Source organism: Dipodomys spectabilis, unplaced genomic scaffold (assembly GCF_019054845.1).
Source record: "Dipodomys spectabilis isolate Male_0828 unplaced genomic scaffold, ASM1905484v1 ptg000163l, whole genome shotgun sequence".
In the NCBI taxonomy this organism is placed as follows: domain Eukaryota; kingdom Metazoa; phylum Chordata; class Mammalia; order Rodentia; family Heteromyidae; genus Dipodomys; species Dipodomys spectabilis.
Genome location: NW_024870840.1, coordinates 10,491,168 through 10,513,238, shown reverse-complemented (window position 1 = coordinate 10,513,238; position 22,071 = coordinate 10,491,168). Strand labels below are relative to the sequence as shown.

General features: G+C 43.4%; 1 protein-coding gene and 1 non-coding gene across 2 annotated transcripts; both read right to left on the bottom strand.

Moving 5' to 3' along the window:
* Nucleotides 1-10,598: 10,598 nt before the first annotated feature.
* On the bottom strand, nucleotides 10,599-17,941 carry Slc25a3 (solute carrier family 25 member 3). The gene is made up of 8 exons (XM_042693269.1): nucleotides 17,831-17,941; nucleotides 17,445-17,596; nucleotides 15,784-15,905; nucleotides 13,395-13,574; nucleotides 12,843-13,024; nucleotides 11,973-12,145; nucleotides 11,019-11,129; nucleotides 10,599-10,938 (listed from the first exon to the last, which is right to left on the bottom strand). Exons 2-8 carry the CDS (start codon nucleotides 17,590-17,592, stop codon nucleotides 10,778-10,780), a joined length of 1,077 nt encoding a protein of 358 aa, XP_042549203.1. The 5' UTR covers nucleotides 17,593-17,596; nucleotides 17,831-17,941; the 3' UTR covers nucleotides 10,599-10,777.
* On the bottom strand, nucleotides 12,214-12,449 carry LOC122119333. Its single transcript, XR_006149540.1, has one exon. It is a non-coding gene; the product is annotated as a small nucleolar RNA SNORA53 (small nucleolar RNA).
* Nucleotides 17,942-22,071: the final 4,130 nt, after the last annotated feature.

Sequence of the window (22,071 nt, the reverse complement as noted above, 5' to 3'; positions counted from 1 at the left end):
GAATGATACAGAAATGTCTTAGTCTGACCTGCTATTATTATAGATACCAAAAATAGGATGGTTAATAAACAGCTGGAATTTATTTATTGTTCTAGATGGTAGGAAGTCTTTCTGGTTCACACTGTCTATGTCCTTACATGGCAGTTCTTTTATAAGGAAGGGCACGAGGTCTCCTCCTTCATGACTTACCTTCCAAATAGCCTAATATTATCACATTGATTACTAGGCTTCAACATCTAGAGATACAGATTATGACAAGTAGGTTACCTAAAAATTAGGGTTGGGAAAAGGACATCTTGAGCAGTTTTTTTTTTGTTTTGTTTTGTTTTTTTGGGGGGTCCAGTCCTGGGGCCTGAACTCTGGGCCTGGGCACTGTCCTTCAGCTCTTCAGCGCTCTACCACTTAAGCCACAGTGCCACTTCCGGCTTTTTTCTTTTTGCTTATGTGGTGCTGAGGAATCGAACCCAGGGCCTCATGTGTGCAAGGCAAGTGCTCTCCACTGAGCCACCTTCCGAGCCCATCTTGAGCAGTCTTGAGTCTGAGTCACAGACAAGATAGGTCTCAAAAAGAGGTTCTGGGAGGGGGGACCAAGATGGCGACGGGGCAGTAGGGAAACGCCACAGCTCTCTCCAACCAAAAAGAGAGTTCGAGTTCCAACCCTTAATCTCCCCAAGAGACCGACAACAACAAAAAGACGAACACTCAGAGAAAAACCAGAGGCGGAAAATAACAAAAAAAGAAAGAGAGGAAAAGAAGAATTTCAGAACAGAGAAGAGCGAAGACCCCTCCCACAACCTTTACTGGCCGCGCGGCAGTGCGCCAAGCCGCCGGCCAGCCGGCCCGGCGGGTGCTGCCGGAGCCACAGAGACACAGGGGGCTGCTTGCAGATCACCAGGTACCGGATTGCAGAACAGCGGATCGCCAGGAACAGAGAAACCTACCAGCCGGGAGTCTCCACGAGGATCCCACCCCCACCCCTCACTCTCCACCGGAGCGGAGAGGCTCCATCCCGCCAAAGCCGCCCGGCACCAGCAGCGCGACAAAGGGACCTGTCGGCAGACCACCCGCCCAATCGCGATGGCAACTACCTGGCGGGGGCCACCCAACCCAGCCTGCAACCACCCCAACTGAACTCGGACGGCAACAACAACTGACGACCTACAGGGTGAGTACCCAACAGGGGACAGTGAATCCATCAAGGGAGACCAGAGCTGGAGGGAATCCCCAGACCCTGACCTAGACTCCCTACCCCAACACCCGGACCACAGGACCCACTAAAACTGGGAACTGTTCGAGAGCTCCACCAGCCGGTGGAGCACACTCTGCTGGCCAGGCCAGAGCAAGAGCGCCCCTGGAAGGGAGCTTAAATGCCCAAGCCAGGAACAGCGCCCCTGGGTCAAGACTACCAACAGTAGAAGAAATTTGAACTGTGTCCTCCAGGCTGCATAACCTAGATGGTATACACATTAGCACAGGCCTAACGAGCGCGCTCCAGGCTGGGGCCGGAACCAGGCCCGGGGACCGGCGCCTGAACAAAGCAAAAAGGGTCAGAAGTGGGGCTGTGGCTCAAATGGTAGGGTGCCAGCCTTGAGCTGAATAGCTGAGGGACAGCACCCAAACCTAGAGTTCAAGCCCACAACCAGCCCAAAACAAACAAACAAAAACACATCAGGAGCCCATAGCAGACTCCAGTATTTGGGAGAGTGCATCCAGAGCATCTGATCTTCCCAAGAGCACCCGCAGGAGCAAACACAAGCAGTCTAGGCTGCTCAACCCTTCCAAAGGCGGGACTTGCTACAGCAGAGAGCTGAGAATCCTAAGTAAGTCAGAATAGCAGCTGGAAATAGGCTCCCAACAGAATCCAGATCAGGCACAGACTCTCTCTACCAATACAGAATCAGCAACCAAGCAAAGACAGACACACCAAAACAAGATTGAAGAGCAGTCTCCTGAACCCCCATGCGAAAATCACAGAGAAAAATCACAAGTTTACCACTACCCAGGACAGCAAGCTCACCTCAAAAGCCAGCAGCCACGCAGGGGAGAGCCCCAGTGGGAGCAAAGCAGGAATGGAAGACAAAAACTACATCCAAGGGTTGCTGGAGGCAATGACTCAAGAAATAAAGCGAGAAATGGATCAGAAATTGAAAGAGTACAAGGATGAACTATCAAAAGATATACAGGATATCAAACAAAAGTTGGATGCAAAAATAGAAGCTGCACAAACCTCAGTAAGAAGTGAGATAAACGCCAAATTAGAGGTAATGCATACTGATCTCACCTCATTGAGAGGTGAGATCAGTACTCTGAGAACCAACATTGAATCCATAAAGGGATCCATTTCCACCATGCAAACCACAATAGAAGCCACGGTCAACAGAGTGAATGAAATGGAAGGTAGAGTGTCAGATACAAAAAACAAAATACACCAACTGGACCAAAAAGTGACAGATATGGAAAAATCACTCAAATTAAACCAAAGGGAAATTCAAGAGCAAGCAGATAATGCTAAAAAATTTAACCTTCGCATAATCGGAGTGGACGAAGGTGAGGAATTCCAGAGCAAGGGAATGCAACACCTATTTAACAAGATAGTCAATGAAAATTTTCCCCACCTCAAAAACGACCATCTTAACTACATCACAAAAGCTTATCGAACACCCAACAAGCAAGATCCCAGGAGAAACACTTCTAGGCACATAATAGTAAAAATGATGGATCTGAATAATAAGGAAACAATCCTGCATGCAGCAAAAATGAAGAAGGAGCTATACTACAACGGGAAAAAAATTAGAATCACTGCAGATCTCTCCACACAAACAATGAATGCAAGAAAAGCCTGGGAAAGCACCATACGAGCCCTGAGAGCCAATAACTGCCAACCCAGACTGATATACCCGGCAAAGCTAGCATTCACATTCGATGGAGAACTGAAAACTTTTAATAGCAAAGAAAAACTAAATGAATACATAAACATTAAGCCAGCATTACAAAGAATTCTAAGAGGGGGGACACAACCTGAAGAAAGCAACCAGGAACTGGGACCTGCCCCAAACAGGCATTACTCAAAGTCTAACTGAGCAAGCACAGGAGGAAAGGAAAGAAGAAAAACTTAGGAAAACGGAATGGCAGGGACAACAATGCATCTCTCTATACTTTCTCTGAATATAAATGGGCTGAATTCGCCAATTAAAAGAAAACGAACTGAGGACTGGATCAGAAAACAAGACCCATCCATCTATTGCCTTCAGGAGACCCACCTCTCAGCCAAACATACAAACAAACTCAGAGTGAAGGGGTGGAAAAGGATCTACCAATCAAATTCCCCCAATAAGAAAGCAGGTGTAGCTATCCTGATATCTGACAAAATAAACTTTTCATTAAAATCAGTACAGAAAGACAAGGACGGACACTACATATTAATAAAGGGAACAATCCAAGAGGAGGATATAACCATCATCAACTTATATGCCCCAAATATCGGTGCACTCAGATATGTTAAACAAATGCTCTCAAACTTACAGAATAAAATAGATCCCAATACGATAATACTAGGAGACTTTAACACGCCACTCTCACCAAAGGACAGGTCTACCAACCAGAGGATTGGCAAAGAAGCTACCGAATTAAGTGAGGCCATACTTCAAGCGGAATTAACTGACATCTACCGAGTATTTCACCCTAAAACAACACAGTACACATTCTTCTCAGCAGCTCATGGAACTTTCTCCAAAATAGACCATATCATAGTTCATGCAAGGAACTTAAGCAAATACAAAGGGATCGACATAATCCCCTGTATCCTATCTGACCACAGTGGAATCAAGCTAGCTCTCAATAACAAAGCATACCGCAGAAATTTCTCTAATACATGGAAATTGAACAGCACACTCCTTAACAAGGCCTGGGTAACAGAAGAGATCAGAGAAGAAATAAAGCATTTCCTACAACTCAATGAAAATGAAAACACCTCACAAAGAAACTTGTGGGAAACAGCAAAAGCAGTCCTGAGGGGCAAATTTATTGCCCTCAGTGCCCACATCTAGAGAATGGAGACAGACCAAGTAAATAATCTCATGTTGCAACTAAAACAGCTAGAAAAACAAGAAAAAATGAGACCTAAAGCTACTAGACGAAGCCAGATAACCAAATTGAGAGCAGAGATTAACCAATTAGAAAATCAGAAAACCATAACCAAAATAAACCAAACAAAAAGCTGGTTCTTTGAAAAAATAAACAAAATTGATGGCCCGTTGGCAAGATTAATTAAAAAAAGAAGAGAGGAAACCCATATTAATAGGATTAGGGATGCCACGGGAAACATCACAACACGTACCCAAGATATCCAAACAATTCTAACAGACTACTTTCAAAAGCTATACTCTCTAAAGGAAGAAAATCTGGCGGAAATGGATGCATTTTTAGAGAAATACAAGTTACCCAAACTGAGCAAAGAAGAAGTTAACCAATTAAATAAGCCAATATCCTATAATGAGATACAGGAAGCTATCAAAAGTCTTCCAACAAAAAAAAGCCCAGGACCAGATGGATTCACAGCAGAATTCTATAAGACCTTTAAAGAAGAACTAATACCCATACTCCTCAAGCTCTTCAGAGAAACAGAGAAGGAGGGAGCTATCCCAAACTCATTCTACGAAGCCAATATCACACTCATCCCCAAACCAGGCAAAGACCCAACCAAAAAGGAGAATTACAGGCCAATCTCCTTGATGAACACAGATGCAAAGATCCTTAACAAGATTCTAGCTAACAGAATCCAGAAACACATTAAAAAAATAATACACTATGATCAGGTAGGCTTCATCCCAGAGACACGGATGGTTTAACATACGTAAGTCAATAAATGTAATCCAGCATATCAACAGAGCCAAGGTCAAGAATCACATGATTATCGCCACAGATGCAGAAAAGGCCTTTGATAAAATTCAACATTCATTCATGCTAAAAGCTCTGGAGAAAATAGGAATAGAAGGAACATTTCTAAAAACAATAAAAGCCATTTATGACAGACCAATAGCCAATATTATACTTAATGGGGAAAAGCTACAACCAATCCTCCTAAAAACAGGAACAAGGCAAGGATGTCCACTGTCTCCACTCCTCTTCAACATAGTCCTAGAACCCTTAGCCAGGGCAATAAGGCAAGAAAAAGACATTAAAGGGATCCGCATAGGGAAAGAAGAAGTTAAACTATCCCTTTTTGCAGACGACATGATACTATACCTCCACGATCCCAAAAACTCCATCCCCAAACTTTTAGAAATCATAAGTCACTTCGGCAAAATAGCAGGATACAAAATAAACCCACAAAAATCAGTTGCCTTCCTATACACTGATAACGCACAGGAAGAGAGGGAAATAAAGGGAGCAACCCCATTCACAATAACCTCCCAAAAAATAAAATATTTAGGAATTAACCTAACCAAAGATGTAAAAGAACTATTTAATAAGAACTATAAAAAGTTAAGAAAGAAATTGCAGAAGACACTAGGAAATGGAAAGACCTCCCATGCTCCTGGATAGGCCGACTTAATATAGTAAAGATGGTGATACTTCCAAAACTAATATACAAATTCAATGCAATTCCTATTAAAATCCCAATGACGTACATCACTGAACTACAGAAAACAGTCCAAAAATTTATATGGAACAACAAAAGACCTAGAATAGCCAAAACAATTCTAGGGGATAAAGACAATATGGGAGGGCTATCCATGCCGAACTTCAAACTCTACTACAGAGCTATAATCACAAAGACAGCATGGTACTGGCACAAAAACAGACCCGAAGACCAATGGAACAGAATAGAAGATCCAGATATAAATCCACAGGCCTACAGCCAGCTGATATTCGACAAGGAGCCAAAGACATACAATGGAAGAAACACAGCCTCTTCAACCGCTGGTGCTGGGAAAACTGGGCAGCCACATGCAGAAAACTAAAAGTGGACCCCAGCCTATCACCATGCACCAACATCAACTCAAAATGGATTAAAGACCTTAACATTAAACCTGAATCTCTAAAACTACTACAGGACAGAGTAGGAGAGACACTTGAACTAATAGGCACAGGAAGGAACTTCCTGAACCGAGTCCCAGGGTCACAACAAGTTGGAGAGAGACTCGACAAATGGGACTACCTTAAAATAAAAAGCTTCTGCACAGCTAAATCTATCACAACTAAGCTAGAAAGACAACCAACTAATTGGGAAAAAATATTTACCAGCAATATATCAGACAAGGGGTTAACATCCTGTATATACAGGGAACTCAAGAAACTAATCCCTCCCAAACCTAACAAACCAATTACTAAATGGGCAAGGGAACTAAAGAGGGACTTCTCAAATGAAGAAATAAAAATGGCAAAGAAACACATGAGGAAATGTTCATCATCCCTGGTGGTGAAGGAAATGCAAATAAAGACAACCCTGAGATACCACCTTACCCCAGTCAGAATGTCCCACATCCACAAATCAGCCAACGACAAATGCTGGAGGGGATGTGGAGAAAGAGGAACCCTATTACACTGCTGGTGGGAATGTACACTTATACAACCACTTTGGAAAGCAGTCTGGAGGGTCCTTAGAAAGCTAAAGATTGACCTCCCTTACGACCCAGTCATACCACTTCTAGGCACCTACCCTGAACAACAGGAACCAATATACAAGGACACGTGCACCTCCATGTTTATTGCAGCACTGTTCGCAATAGCTAGGATATGGAAACAACCTAGGTGCCCCACCACAGATGAATGGATCCAAAAATTGTGGTATCTATACACAATGGAATATTATGCAGCCATTAGAAATGACAAAATAATGGCATTTGCAGGGAAATGGATGGAGCTAGAAGGAATCATGTTGAGCGAGGTAAGCCAAGAACGAAGAGACAAACGGTACATGGTCTCCCTGATAAGTGGATGCTAAATCCAAAAGGTTAGGTGAAACGACAAAACTAACAGGACTTAAGAAACAAAGAACTCCCGCTCATCTGGTTGAACCACTACTAAATATCCCCATGCTGCTGATCACAAATATGGTATATAACATGTGAACACTGTTATATATTACAGACTGTGGTAGACAATTTGCTCCAGGGAAGTTAGAATGAACTGTGACTTTGAAATTATGTAATCATTTAATCACAATCAAAAAAAAAAAAGAACCTCGGGGAAGGGAAGGAGGGAGGGGATGATAGGGGGAAAACAATGGAGGGGGTAACAATGTTCAAGAGGAAGTGTACTCATAACCTCACTCATGTAACTGTAACCCTCTGTATAGTAGCTTTACAATAAAAAAAAAAAAAAAAAGAGGTTCTGCCACAAGGCAGATGTGTCGCTATAAACAGCCAAAGTACTGGAGGAGATTCTAACATTTAATATAGCAATTGCAGTTATAAATACAAATTAATCATCATAGAAAGTAGATCAATGGAACCGGGCACTGGTGGCTTAGGCCTGTAATCCTACTCAGGAGGATCAGATCTAAGGACTGTGGTTCAAAGCCAGCATAGGCAGAAAAATCCGTGAAACTTTTATCTCCAATAAACTACTCAGGAAAAGCTGTGGCTCAAGTGGTAAAGCACTAACCTTGAGCACAAAGAGGCTCAGGGACAGCACCCAGGCTGAGTTCAAGACTGGCCAAAAGCCGGGCACCAGTGGTTCACGCCTATAATCCTAACTACTCAGGAGGCTGAGATCTGAGGATTGCCATTCAAAGCCAGCCCAGGCAGAAAAGTCCGTGAGACTCTTATCTCCAATAAACCACTAGAAAACCGGAAGTGGCCCTGTGGCTCAAGCAGTAGAGCACTCTCTTTGAGCTGAAGAGTGCAGGGACAGCGCCCAAGCTCAGAGTACAAGCCCCACAACCAAAAAAAAAAAAAGACTGGCCAAGAAACAAAAAATAGCACAGTGCTTGCCTAGCATGCATTAAGCCCTGGGTTTGATTCCTCAGTACCACATAAACAGAAATAGCCAGAAGTGGTGCTGTGTGACTCAAGTGGTAGAGTGCTAGCCTTGAGCACAGAATGGTTCAAGGACAGTGCCCAGGCCCTGAGTTCAAGCTCCAGGACTGGCAAAAAAAAAAAAAAGTAGATCAATAGTCTATTCTCCAGAGAGATAGAACAATAACAGATCTGTGTTCAGGAATTGCTTTATATGATTATAGAGGTCAGGAACTACCACAATCCAAGTTGGAACATTAAAGTCAATTGTGTAATTCAGTCTGAATAAAACTAAAAAACTCCATGGCATGAATTCCAAACTAAGTCTGAAAGCCCAAGAACCAGAAGCACTGATGTTCCAGAGAACGGGTGTTCCACCTCAAGCAAATTTATCCTTCAAGACTTGTACTGTCAGTCCCCTCATGGATTAGGGGGTGCCTGTGAATATTGTGTGCCAATGGAAATAAATGCTAGTTTCTAGAAACATTCTCAGACACATTAGCTGTTTTACCAGGCATCTCTTAGGCTCAATCAAGTTGACACATAAAATGCCAATTAATTGCATGTTTATACCGTCCCTGGTGATAGACATGGATAGATTATACACACACATTTTGAGGTTAAGAATGATTATTGATGATGTGGTGGTTTCATGAGTATCAACTCATAAAATCATGTTAAGTATGTTCAGTAATACATACAGTATTTAAGGTGTTATCATCTAGCCTAAAATAAATAACCTACACAGAAAATAATGGCTTGAGTCAGGTGGTAGTGGCTCAGGCCTATAATCCTAGTTACTAAGGAAGCTGAGATCTAAGGATTGTGGTTCAAAGCCAGCCCAGGCAGGAAAGTCCATGAGATTCTTATTTCCAATTAACCACCAGGAAATTGGAAGTGATGCTGTGGATCAAAGTGGTGATATGCTAGTAGCCTTGAGTGAAAAAGCTCAGAGACAGCACCCAGGCATTGAGTTTAAGCCTTACAACTGACAAAAATAAAACAATGCTGTAGAATCATCTTGAATCATCTGCATATTTCTGGAATATCTGTGAAGCTGGGCACAGGAGATTCATGTCTGTAATTATAGCTATTTAAGAGGCTGAGATTTGAGGATCGAAGTTTGAAGCCAGCCCAGGCAGGAAACTCTGACTCATCTCCAATAAATTACTCAAAAAAGCCAGAAGTGGCACTGAGTCTCAAGTGGTAACAATGCTTGCCGTGAGTAAAAAATCCCCAGGAATAGTACCCAGGCCCTTAGTTCAAGCCCCAGGACTGGCAAAAAATTAAAAAAAAAAAAAAAAAAGTCAAAACTGTGCAGTGATCAGTAACAGGTCATCACCCAGTAAAAGTTGAGTTTTAACTTTTTTTGGTCGGTTGTATGGTTTATAATCTGGGCCTGGGCGCTGTCCCTGCACTCTTCAGCTCAAGGAGAGCACTCTACTGCTTGAGCCACAGCACCATTTCTAGTTTTCTAGTGGTTTATTGGAGATAAGTCTCATGGAGTTTCCTGCCTGGGCTGGCTTTGAACTGTGATCCTCATATCTCAACCTCCTGAGTAGCTAGGGTTACAGTCATGAGCCACCTGCGCCCAGCAGTTTTAACCTTTTTTAACTGTCATGGAACTTAGAATGACACTGCCTCTCACATTGTCTCCCATCTGCAAACCTTGCAATAAACTGCATCCCACAAAGAAAGCCAAACAATTTTGTACATCCAAAGAATTTTTGCCAGTCCTAGGGGCTTGAATTCAGGGCCTGGGCACTATCCCTGAGCTTCTTTTGCTCAAGGCAGGCACTCTTACCACTTGAGCCACAGCGCCACTTCTGGCCTTTTCTGGTTATGTGACGCTGAGGAATCAAACCCAGGGCTTCATGCATTCTCAGCCCTGTTCATCAAATTCTTGTTCATAGTGTATCTTGAGTAGGAGACACATTTCCAAGGCTATTTCATTCAATACAGGAAGACTACATTTAAGTGACTTTTGCATGTGTGGGACTTCAGTCTGTTAACACACAAAAAAAATCTTTGGATTAGCTTCATTCTTGGAAAGACTCAAGTTTGGTTCACTTTTGTACTTAGAACCCTTCTTTCTGGAACACAGATAAAGATGGTAATATGGAACTAAAGCCACCTGGCTTCTAATTTTTTTTTTTTTTAATCCGTTGTGGGGCTTGAACTCAGAGCCTGGGTGCTATCTCTGAGCTTTCTGCTCAAGGCTATCACTCTACCACTTTGAACCACAGCGTCACTCCTAATTTTCTAGTGGTTAACTGGAGATAAGAGTCTCATGGACTTTCCTGCTGGGGCTTGGATCTCAGCCTCCTGGGTAGCTAGGCTTACAGGTGTGAGCCACCAGCACCAAGCTGGGTTGTTTTTTTTTATTTGTGGATCATGGGGCCTGAACTCTGGACCTGGGCACTGTCCCTCAGCTCCTCAACTCACAGTGAGCGCTCTACCATTTGAGCCACAGTACCACTTCCAGCCTTTTCTGCTTATATGGTGCTGAGGAATCAAACCCAGGGCCTCATGCATGCAAGGAAAGCACTTTATCACTGAGCCACCTTCCCAGCCCTAGGTTTAATTAAAGCTAGTTTTTATAGTAACCATAAACTCAGACCAAAAAAAAAAAAAAAATCACGAACAGATTAGTTTATTTCAGCAGTAAATTTGAAACTCTTGCCTTAGCTAGCAAGGGTACTACATAATTTTATCAGGAATAGATAATTTCCTACACTGTCAATATATAAAAGTTCCTTTGCACTTTCTTGAACACTGATCAACAAGCAGATTCAGTCCGTATTGCTTTGATCTATCTACTGGGTTAGCCCAAGCTTCTTCTTCAGAGACTCTGGCATCTCAGGAGGAGGAGGGCGAGGGAGCCTGAAGTAGACCTTCACGGAGTCATAGATGAACCATTGTAGTGCAGTCAGAGTACCAATCATGATGATACGGGCGAAGAGTCCCTTCCACACACCTGATTCAGATAAAAATACGAATGAAATAAATGCAATACACTCAAGTATTCTTTCTTTAGACAGAAAAAGTCTATCTCACCTTTAAAGCCAAGTCTCTGGAGGACCTGAGTAGCACTGCTACCCTTCTCTTTATTCAGCACAGATACCACAGAATCAGCAGGGTGAGAGACAATTGCACAGAAGACTCCAGCTGAAAAAGTCAAGATTAATGATTCCAGGTGGCTAAAATATTCACATTGTAGTTAACAACCCTTTTCATGTATCTTTTTTTTTTTTGGTCTGGTCATGAGGCCTGAACTCTGGGCTTGGGTGTTGTCTCTCAGCTCTTCAACTCAAAGCTAGTGCTCTACCACTTGAGCCACAGCACCACTTCTGGCTTTTTTCTTTTTGCTTATGTGGTGCTGAGGAATGGAACCCAGAGCCTCAGGCATGCAAGGCAAGTGCTCTACCATGAGCCACCTTCCCAGCCCCCTTTACATTTTACATGTATCTTAATCAACTTTAGTTTTAAGTCAGAGATCCCATAATCCCAGCTACACAGGAAGACTGCTTGAGCCTAGGAATTTGAGGTCAGCCTGGGCAAGAGAAAAAAAACTATCTCAAAGGAAAAAAATATAGAGGCAAGACTATAGGCAAGACACAGAATACTCTGTGTAAAATTAGGCAGTTTTAGTCATTTTGTATTAAAATTTGGCCATAGCCAGACACTGATGGCTCACAACTACAATCCCAGCTATTAAAGAGGCCAAGATCAATGACAGTGTTTGGAAGGCATAAAGTCCCTGATACTTTTATCTCCAATTAACCACCATGGCATCGAGGCTCAGAAGTGGTAGAGCACTAACCTTGAGCAAAACAGCTCAGGGACAGCACCCAGACCCTGAGTTCAAGCCCAGGACCGAAGACTTTACAACCTAATTACAAAGCATTCATGAATCCAGGTCCTATGTTATGGGAAATTGTATCTCACCAGTAGAAGCCAATGTAAATATTTGTCCCAAATTCTAGACAAGTGTGTCTAAACAATTCTTACCTATGTAACCTGCCACAAATGTTACAACCAGCTGTTCGGCTTTTGTACATTCACTTCGGGGCTTAGGAACCACAAACTTGTACAATGCTTCAACAGTACGTTCAAAGCAGGCAAATTTCATCATGGTGTATGGTATCTGCCTCATCCACAGAGGAGCAACTCCCTTGTAGAACCTAGGGTATCAGATGACTTGATTACACAGTTGCAGCTATTAAACTAGCAAAGACCTATCATTAATGGAAATGTCCGCACACCAGTCGAGTCCTGAGAGTAGAGGATGACAGCATGTCATTTCTATCAGAACGTTAGACTAACATGCAGGTATATTCATCTCACATGCCAATGACTCAAGCACCTTTGACTGTACAACCAAAAAGTTGCTGGATGTTTCTTTGACTGGAACTACAAGAAACAGAAGTTCACAAGTAGAACTCAGATCAAGATTCATCCACAAAGGTGGATCTAAGGAAGCATGTTGTGGCCTAGCTACATCCCCCCTTTTTTGCCAGTACTGAGGCTTGAACTCAGGGCCTGGGCACTGTTCCTGAGCTTTTTTTGCTCAAAGCTAGCACTCTACCACTTGAGCCACAGTGCCACTTCTGGCTTTTTCTGTGTATGTGGTACTGACGAATTAAACCCAGGGCTTCATATATGCTAGCTAAGGCAAGCACTCTACTACTAAGCCACATTCCCAGCCCTACATGCAAATTTTGAACTGTGAACAGATTTGTACAAGAGTTCTAATAAGTCCTCCTTTAAAATCAACTAACAAAGGTTTAGACCAAATATCAAGTCTTTGCAAAATGACAAATACTTTACTAAGAAATAGAAGTTCCTTAGGAGATTATCTTCAGGAAAAGGTTTACTTACGCCTTTATGCCTTCTTCTTTATACATTTTTGGAGCTGCATCCCTCAAAGTGTTGGCATAACCTGGTTGGGTTTGAATTCGAACCTTAGCAGCTTCCATAGGAGCCAGAGCAATGTCAGCAAAGAATTCAGCACTGGCAGAAGAAGCCAAATAGAGTGATGTTCGCCAGAGATAGGTGTTCTCCTAAAAAGCAAAGTAAATCACTTCCAATTGTCTGTTTCAGTTTAACTTTGACAATTCCATATAACAACTACAATTCACACATTTTTTAATCTGCCTCAGTCTTCTAAGTGCTGAGATTAAGTGTACAGCACCACACTGGTTTGTTTCATATCACACAATCAATGTATAACTGATGTTTCTCTTATGCTCATAGGTCATTGAAACTATTACCTCCAATTAATTACCAGAAAACCAGATGTGGCATTGTGGCTCAAAGTGGTAGAGCATGGGCCTTGAGCACAAAACCTCAGGGACAGTGCCCAGGCCAAGTTCAAACCCCATGACCCACCAAAAAAAACACCAAAACCTTTTAGCACTTTAAATCACATACCTCACCAAGCATGTTGCTATACAAGACTTTGAAGACTTCATAAAAGCCAAACTTGCACAGCCCTTGCATAGAGTAGCCAATGAAAGTTGGAGCCCATCCTTTAGCCAAACCACGAACACCATCCTCTTTAAGTGTGACTGAGAATCCATTAAATATGCCCTTGTACTTCTGTGGGTCCACCTTTATTTGAAAGAAGGAAAAGAATTAATAAAATGCAAAGATCTAACCCCCTCCTACATATTTGATTTCATTTTTTCCTTTTGTTCCTACAATAGATTTCAGTCACTATACAAAGGTAAATACAAGTGATAGTATCAGCTTGGTATCTATGATTATTTTAAAATGGAAACATTTTGTTCCTCAAGGTCTGGCTTTGAATCAAAGAATCTAGAAAAGGTAGATGAAATGGTAAAACCCAAGAAAAAATGCAAAATAAAATTGACTCATAACTCTCAATACTTAAAAAAAAAAAAAAAACCTAGTTTTAAAACTACTGTCTAAATAATAGAGAAGTTTGGATTCTTGGTATATGAATCCATTTAGGAAATTTTATAACTTTATAAGGTATATAAAAGCAAGAAGTTATCTTTTGATTTAAGCTAAAATTGCTTTGAGAGACGAGTAAATTTTAGCAAAGATATAATTCATATTAATGAAGGGGCTTATCTATTTCTGTCAGTACTAAAAGGGCTGGTATACATACATCACCTTCCTCTCTCTTTCTCCTAATATTTCACCTTCCTTTCTCTTTTAGGTAAGGAGACTTTTAATCCTGTTTGGGACAAATAAATTTTCAATGTTTGATTATTCTTCAATAATCCTAATTAAAAGATATTCAAATAAGAAAACTCTTACATAAATATTATACAAGAGGCCATGCCTATAGTATTTTCATACAAGGACACTAAAAGCATTTTAACAAATCCACATGTAGGGCTGGGAATGTGACTGAGTAGTAGAATGCTTGCTTAGCATGCATGAAACAGGAAGCCCTGGGTTCGCTTCTTCAGTACCACAGAAACAGGAAAAGCTGGAAGTGTCGCTGTGGCTCAAGTAGTAAGAGTGCTAGCTTTGAGCAAAAAAGAGCTCAGGACAGTGCCCAGGCACCGTGTTCACGCCCCAGGACTGACCAAAAATTTTACATGCATTCTTTGCCTTGGTCTTATCAATATATAGGAACAGAATGTGACTTGACATAGCCCACAGACTGATTACACCCATGTGTAATCAAGTGAACTGCTTATAAAATGACTTTCTGGGCTTTGTAAAGAACTAGTAGGCATTCAAGGAGAAACTTTGGCCAGGACTGAACACCAGTAGCCAAAAGCCATTTTCAACCAGAGTCTGAGAGCAAATATCATTTTCTAAGAGACATTTCTAGCTGGGCACAGGTGGCTCACACCTGTAATCTTAGTTACTCAGGATGTCGAGATCTGAGAATCACAGTTCAAAAGCCAGCTCAGACAGGAAAGCCCATGAGACTCTTATCTCCAATTAACCACCAGAAAACCAGAAGTGGCACTGTGGGTCAAGTGGTAGAGGCTTGCCTTGAGCTGAAGAGCTGAGGGACAGTGCCCAGGCCCAGAGTTCAAGCACTATGCCTGACCAAAAAAAAAAACAAAAACATTTCTTAAATTTAAAACATTAGCCAAAGCACCCGTGGCTCATACCTATAATACTAGCAGGAAAGTCCTTGATTCTTTTTTGTTTTTGTTTTTTTTTTGGTGTGGTGGGGTTGGAGGGTACTTGAACTCAGTTCTGGGACTGTCCCTGAGCTTTTTTTGCTCAAGGCTAGCACTTCTGGCCTTTACTGTTTATGTGGTACTGAGGAATGGAATCCAGGGTATATGCATGCTAGGCAAACACTCTAATCACTAAGCCACATTCCCAGCCTCTTCTTGAGACTCATATCCTATCAACTAACCCAAAAAAACTAGAATTGGGGCTGGGAAGGTGGCTCAGTGGTAGAGTGCATGCCTTGCATGCCAGAGGCCCTGGGTTCGATTCCTTAGCACCACATAAGCAAAGAGAAAAAAGCCGGAAGTGGCGCTGTGGCTCAAGTGGTAGAGCACTAGCCTTGAGCTGAAGAACTGAGGGACAGCGCCCAGGCCCAGAGTTCAGGCCCCACGACCGGACCCAAAAAAAAAAACAACAAAAAACAAAAAACAAAAACTGGAATTGGAGCTGTGGCTCAAATAGTAGAATGCTAGCCTAGGCCCTGAGTTCAAGCCCCAGAGCCAGCACCAAAAAATAAAGACCACAAGTTAAAGAAATTATAGTCTAGTTTCCTAATGAAGTTTCTAGCAGTCTTCAACTTCATTTATGAAACCCATTAAGATTTAGAATTAAATCACATGAAAAATGTTCAACATTGCCATAGAATACAAACCTGCATACGGCATTTCACTAAATCCAGGGGAACCACAGCAGTGTGTGTCAGCCCACAACTTAAGACCCCACCAAAGCCACAAAGTGCATAAAACTTCATGGAGCCATATTCACAACTGTACTCTGTAATAAGACAAAGACACACCATGCATTTTAGTTCAAAACTCATGTTACTGGTCATCAACTTACCTCTTGGATAGTTAGGTTTCCACACAGCTTGTTAGTAGATGTCTACATCTTACAACAGCCATGCTTCGACAATATACTTTAATCCAGCATGCAAAACAAACCTGCATTCTGCATTTAACCAGATCTAGAGGAACCAATGCTGTATGAGTGGTGCCACAGCTAATAATTCCTCCAAGTCCACAAAGGATAAAGAATCTGCCAGATCCATATTCACAGCTATACTGCTCTGTTTGATTGAAAGAAAGAAAGCAAGTAAGTATTTCTTCAGAAATGATAAAGGCATGGGAATGAAAGAAAATTCCCTGTAAAATAGCACTACCCCAACGGAGTCATCTACAGATGAGTGGAAAGATGATTTCCCCTCTAGTAATTTGCTGTGAAAATCAGATCATTTAAAATTAGGATTCTATGTTCGTGGGATGTCTCTTATTTTGTGATGTTAAAAAAAAGTTATCTACTGTAATAGCCTCTTCAATTAAAACAAAAAACAGCTGACAGGAACATGCTTCAGAATACAAATCAGATTCAGAAGAGCATTCTACATGTAAAAACCTTGCCAAGTTCAAGTTTGCTCCTACTAACCCAATACTATCTCCACTTGAGAACTTTTGTAACATAAACCTAGATATGCACAATTCCTGCAAATTTACATTCAATAACTTAAGTGTTACGCTTTAACTTTAGTTAGAATAATAATGTGAGGACTTTTAAATCCACACTAAGGCATAACACAGCACAAGAATGGAAAAAGACAAAAACCCACCAAACTTTTAGCTTTTCCATTTTACAGGCACAATGTAGGCTAACATTCTCCCAACTGCCACAATTTCAGGTTTCTCTGAATGTATGCACCACTGGGATTTAAAACATGAAGCTGAATTAGGCCCAAACGATGTCCCATCAATTATGTCCTTTCTAGAATTTCTCTGGGCCACAAGTAGATACAAGAGATCTCGGTTCTCTCAGACGACTTAGTGGAATTTATCTTACTAACATGAGCTAATATAAAACTTGCTAACTATGAGTCAGGGAAGTTATTTGTAAGGGGGAAAAAAATTACCCTGGTAAATCGAAGGGCAGAGAACTGTGGGTGACCAATGTCTAAAAAGATTACCCAGTAGTACCGACAGACCAGCAAGGCTCTTGGTGCTGGAGACAGTAAGCTAGTTACGGCCTCTCAGCCTGCCTCCATTCCCTCGGGGACGTGGAGGTCACCGGGTGACGCCAGGCCTAGGCCTTTCCACGCCCTTGAGGGAGGTCCACCGATCGGACACCGGCTCGGGACCTAGAGGCTGACAGCCGGCCATCAACAGGAGCCGGCTCCGGGGGCAGCGGGCGGGCGCGTCCTTCCCCGTCCTCCAGGCCTCCGAGGCCGAGCGGGCACCTCGGGCCTGGACGATGGCGTGGAGGGAAGGGCGGGCACCGCAGGAGCTGGTGGCTGGTGACCCGGGCCGGGTCAGGGTCTGAGCTCACCTTCCACCGCGGCGGCCGCCAGGCTGCGGGAACGTCTGGGCGGGCCCGGGGGCCCCGCCGGGCTGCTGCGCGGGCCATCGGACACCAGCTGCAGGTGCGGCGCGTGGAAGGGGTTCGCCCGCGCCAAGTGCGCCACGGACGAGAACATCTTCCTAGGGGAGGGGAGGGGAGAGCACGGTTAAGGGCAGAGGCAGGGCGCCCGTCGGTGGCACCGGCGCCGCGAGCCCCGACAGCGGCCTTCTTTTTCCCGCCTCCGCGCGCCCTTGAGGAGGTCACGGCGCTTTCCCGAGGGAGCTCCGCACCCGACCGGGCCTACAGCCAAAGCTGCGGTCCCACAGGGGCTCCGCTGCCCACACCCACGGCGGGGAAGGCCGGGCCACACTCACTCCCTAAGATGGCGAACACCCTACCGCTCCCTCGGAAAGGCTGCGGCTCACAGAGGCCGAATGTCCTCCGGGCCCTCAGATCCGTGCCCTTCGCGCGTCGTCAGCGTGACGCGCTCCGAGCGTCACTGCGGCACGCACCGGCTATTGGTGGAGAGGAACGCGGAGGCCCCTGGCGTCATCGCGTCCTCCTAGCAACCCTGTCCCCGCCCCCTGCCCGCCTCAACTCTTCCGGTCCAGCTAGTGCGCAGGAGGGTTCGTACTGCGCAGGCGCGCATTCTCAGCCGGCTTTTCTTCTTCTTTTTGGAAGTGGTGTGGCATTTGTGATCTCGACCCGTTTCCCCGTTCCTTTCACCTTCACGAGTCTCTCTGGGGCATCCGTTCTTGACGTTTAAGTGGTTCTCCACACACAGCAGTCACTTTAACAGAAACAACAGATGAGCAACACTTGGTCTTAGGACAAGAGTTCTGCCATGATAGTACCTTTCTTAAAAGCCCACCTGATGACACTAAGTGAGCTGTCCACCAGACTTAAGGAAAATAACAGGAAGTTTACAGCAAGAGCTCTTAAAATCTACAGGGGAGGGGGGTGGCTGGGAAGGGATGTGAAGGGTAAACCAAAGGAGGAGGCTGCAATGCTTGGTAAGAAATGTATGCATTATCCTGCCCATGTAATTGTAACCCCTCTGTACAGTATGTTCTCAAATAAAATAAAATAAAATTAAAAAAAAAATCTACAGCACACACACACAGCTTTCTGACTCATCACGACACTCTACATGGTACATTAAAACGTTCAGTAAATGGCTGGGAGACCGTGGCTAGGGCCTGTAATACTAGCTACTCAGGAGGTTGAGATCTGAGGATCGCAGTTTGAAGCCAGCCCTGGCAGAAAAGGTCCATAAGACTTGGGCTGGGAAGGTGGCTCAGTGGTACAGCGCTTGCCTTGCATGCTTGAGGCCCTGGGTTCAATTCCTCAGCACGACATCAGCAAAAAGAAAAAAGCCGGAAGTGGTGCTGTGGCTCAGGTGGTAGAGAGCTAGCCTTGAGCTGAAGAGCTGAGGGACAGCTCCCAGGCCCAGGGTTCAGGCCCACTACCGGACCCAAAAAAAAAAAAAAAAGGACTCATAGCTGCTATTATAAAGTACCGCAAAAGTCAGAAGTAGAGCTGGGGCTCAAATGGTAGCGTCCTAGTCCTGAGCAAAAAAAAAAAGAAAAGCACGCGGGGCAGCGCCTGGGCCCTGAATTCAAGCCACAGGACTGGCACACAAGAAAAAAAGCAGTCAGTAAGTACTTAACACCGGTGGGCACAGAAATGCTCTAGAGTGAAAGTGAATGACAGCGGTGTGTGTGTGTGTGTGTGTGTGTGTGTGAGAGAGAGAGAGAGAGAGAGAGAGAGAGAGAGAGAGAGAGATTTAGGAAATCTCTTATAAAGGGGGCTAGTTTATTTGGAGACAGTTTAGTAGGGGCTCAAACCTATTTAACATTTTTTTTTCTCTGCCAGTCCTTGGACTTGAACTCAAGGCCTGAGCATTGTCCCTGAGCTTCTATTGTTCTACCACTCAGCCACAGCCCCACATCTGGCTGCTTGTTTTTTGTCTTTATTTGGGGGGCGAGGGGCGTAGAGGGAGGTAGTTTATTGGACAGAATAGTTTCATGGACTTTTTACTTTCCTGCCTGGGCTGGCTTTGAACTATAATCCTCAGGTCTTGGCCTCCTGAGTACCTAGATTATAGGTATTAGTCACTGGCCCCCAGCTCTGATTATAATTTTTGCTTTTTGACATTTTTCCAGCTCTTCTTTAAGTGATTTGATGCAATTTGTTTTCCCTGCTAGAGCAACTGATGCCCTTCACGTTAGTGCTACAAGTGCACCTGGTCATGACTCAGGATTTGATGGAGGAAGTTTACAGGGAGCTGGAAGAACAGATTACCCAGCTCCTACCCTGTGTCAAAAAGGTGACCTTCATAGAGTAAAAGCTTCAGCTTCACTTCTGCTTTCCCAGTGCTACACACGTGACTCTTATAGTTAACCCCAACTCAGAACCACGCAGAGAAAGAACTTCTGGGGAATGTAGTTCCAGTACAGGTACACTTGAACAATAGGAAAGCACTACAGACCATCCTTTCATACTTTGTCAACTGGGACTCAACACACACCTCTTTAAATCATACTAATTTCCAAATAAAGACAACAGTAAAAATCATATACCTAACACAAAGCAGCTATTCCTTCTACAATTGTAAATATACTAACTTTCACAAAAGAAGGATACAAATCCTTTCATCTATTTTTGGATGATGTCCATTCTAGCTGAATCACAGTCCTTTTATAGACCATAACACAGGCACCAGGGGCTCACTCCTATAATCCTACCTACTCAGGAGGTTAAGATCTGAGGATCGCTGTTCAAAGCCAGCCCAGGCAGGAAAGTCCACGAGACTCTTATCTCCAATTAGCCACCAGAAGTAGTGGTGTGGCTCAAGTGGCTTCAGCTCAAGCTGAAGAGCTGAAGGACAGTGCCCAGGCCCAGAGTTCAAGCCCCACAACCAAGCAAAAATAAATAAATAATATATATTATATATATATATATATAGAGAGAGAGAGAGAAGAGCAAATACTAGTAACATCATATGTCCAATGGTAAGAGAATAAGAAAAGTTGATGAATATATGCAAAAATGTATTCATATTGAGGAAGTATTGTGTCACTTATGAGTAGGAGGAGCTAGATAGCAACTTTATCTTCTGAAAGGGTCAAGTCAGCAGGCCTCATACCACACAGAGAGGTGACCAAAGTCCCTAGGGACTTTGGAAAGTTGATTAGCTTTGAAATGAGATGAAGTAAGAGGGCTAGTTCTACTCAGTGAAAATATACTGTTTCTGAAGGTACTTACAGCTTGTATGGAGAAACAAAGCATTCACTGCAGGATATCTGGTCCTAAGGAACATGCTGATTTTTCTAAATCCATCAATTCAAATTTTCTGGACCTGTGTGTATGTATACAATCATTCGTGTGTGGCATGCAGATACTCAGGCCAGGCCTCTCACTTGGATTTTTTTCCCCTCAAGGCTGGTGCTCTACCACTAGAGTCATATTTCTGGCTTTTTGTGGATTAATTGGAGATTAAGGTCTTTCAGACTTTCCCCCCCAAACTGGCTTGGAACCGCCATGCTCAGATCTCAGCTTCCTGAGTAGCTAGGATTATAGATGTGAGCCATTGACACCCGGCTTAATTCTTCCAGATTTATTAGTTGGTATTCTGCTCTGAGTTCCTTCCTTCCTCCCCATTCATTTAGTTCATTATTATCAGTATAATTAATAGATCTCAGTTATAATTTAATACTAACAACAACATATTTATATTATCCAAGACTTGGCAAAGGAGAACTCCTTTAATTTGATCCTTACTTTTTGGACAAGACAGTATGGTTTTTAAAGCACTTTCTTATTTTCTGGCATGGTAAAATGGTCACCTTACACTTTTTTCTACCTTGTGACTTAGAATCAGTTAGTTCTTAATGAGCTCTGATTCATTTTTGTTTGTTTCTTGTAACAATATTGAGGCTTGATATCAGGGCTTGGGTGCCATCCCTTAGATTTTTTTTTTTAACTTTTTTTTTTGGGGGGGGGTCTGGTTGTGGGGCCTGAACTCTGGGCCTAGGCACTGTCCCTCAGCTCTTTAGCTCAAGGCTAGCACTCTACCACTTGAGCCACAGCGCCATCTCCGGTTTTTTTCTTTTTTCTTATGTGGTGCTGAGGAATCGAACCCAGGGCCTCAGGCATGCAAGGCAAGCACTCTACCACTGAGCCATCTTCCCAGCCCCCATCCCTTAGATTTTTTTTTTGCTTAGGGCTGATGTTCTACCATTTGAGCCACAGCTCCATTTCTAGCTTTGTTGGCAGTTAATTGGAGATTAGAGTTTCACGGACTTTCCTGTCTGGGCTGACTTCAAACCTTGATCCTCAGATCTCAGCCTCCTAAGTAGCTAAGATTACTAGTGAGAGCCACTGGCGCCCAGCCCCTAAGCAATTTTGCTCAAGGCTCTACCACTTTGAGCCATGGCTCCACTTTTGGTTTTTGAGTAGTTAATTGGAGATAAGAGTCTCACAGTGATTTTTTTGCTGGGAATAGCTTTGAACTGTCATCCTCAGATCTCAGCCTCCTGATTAGCTAGAATTACAGATGTGAGCCACCAGGACACAGTGATTGTACTTTTCATGTTTTAGTCCTAGAACTAGT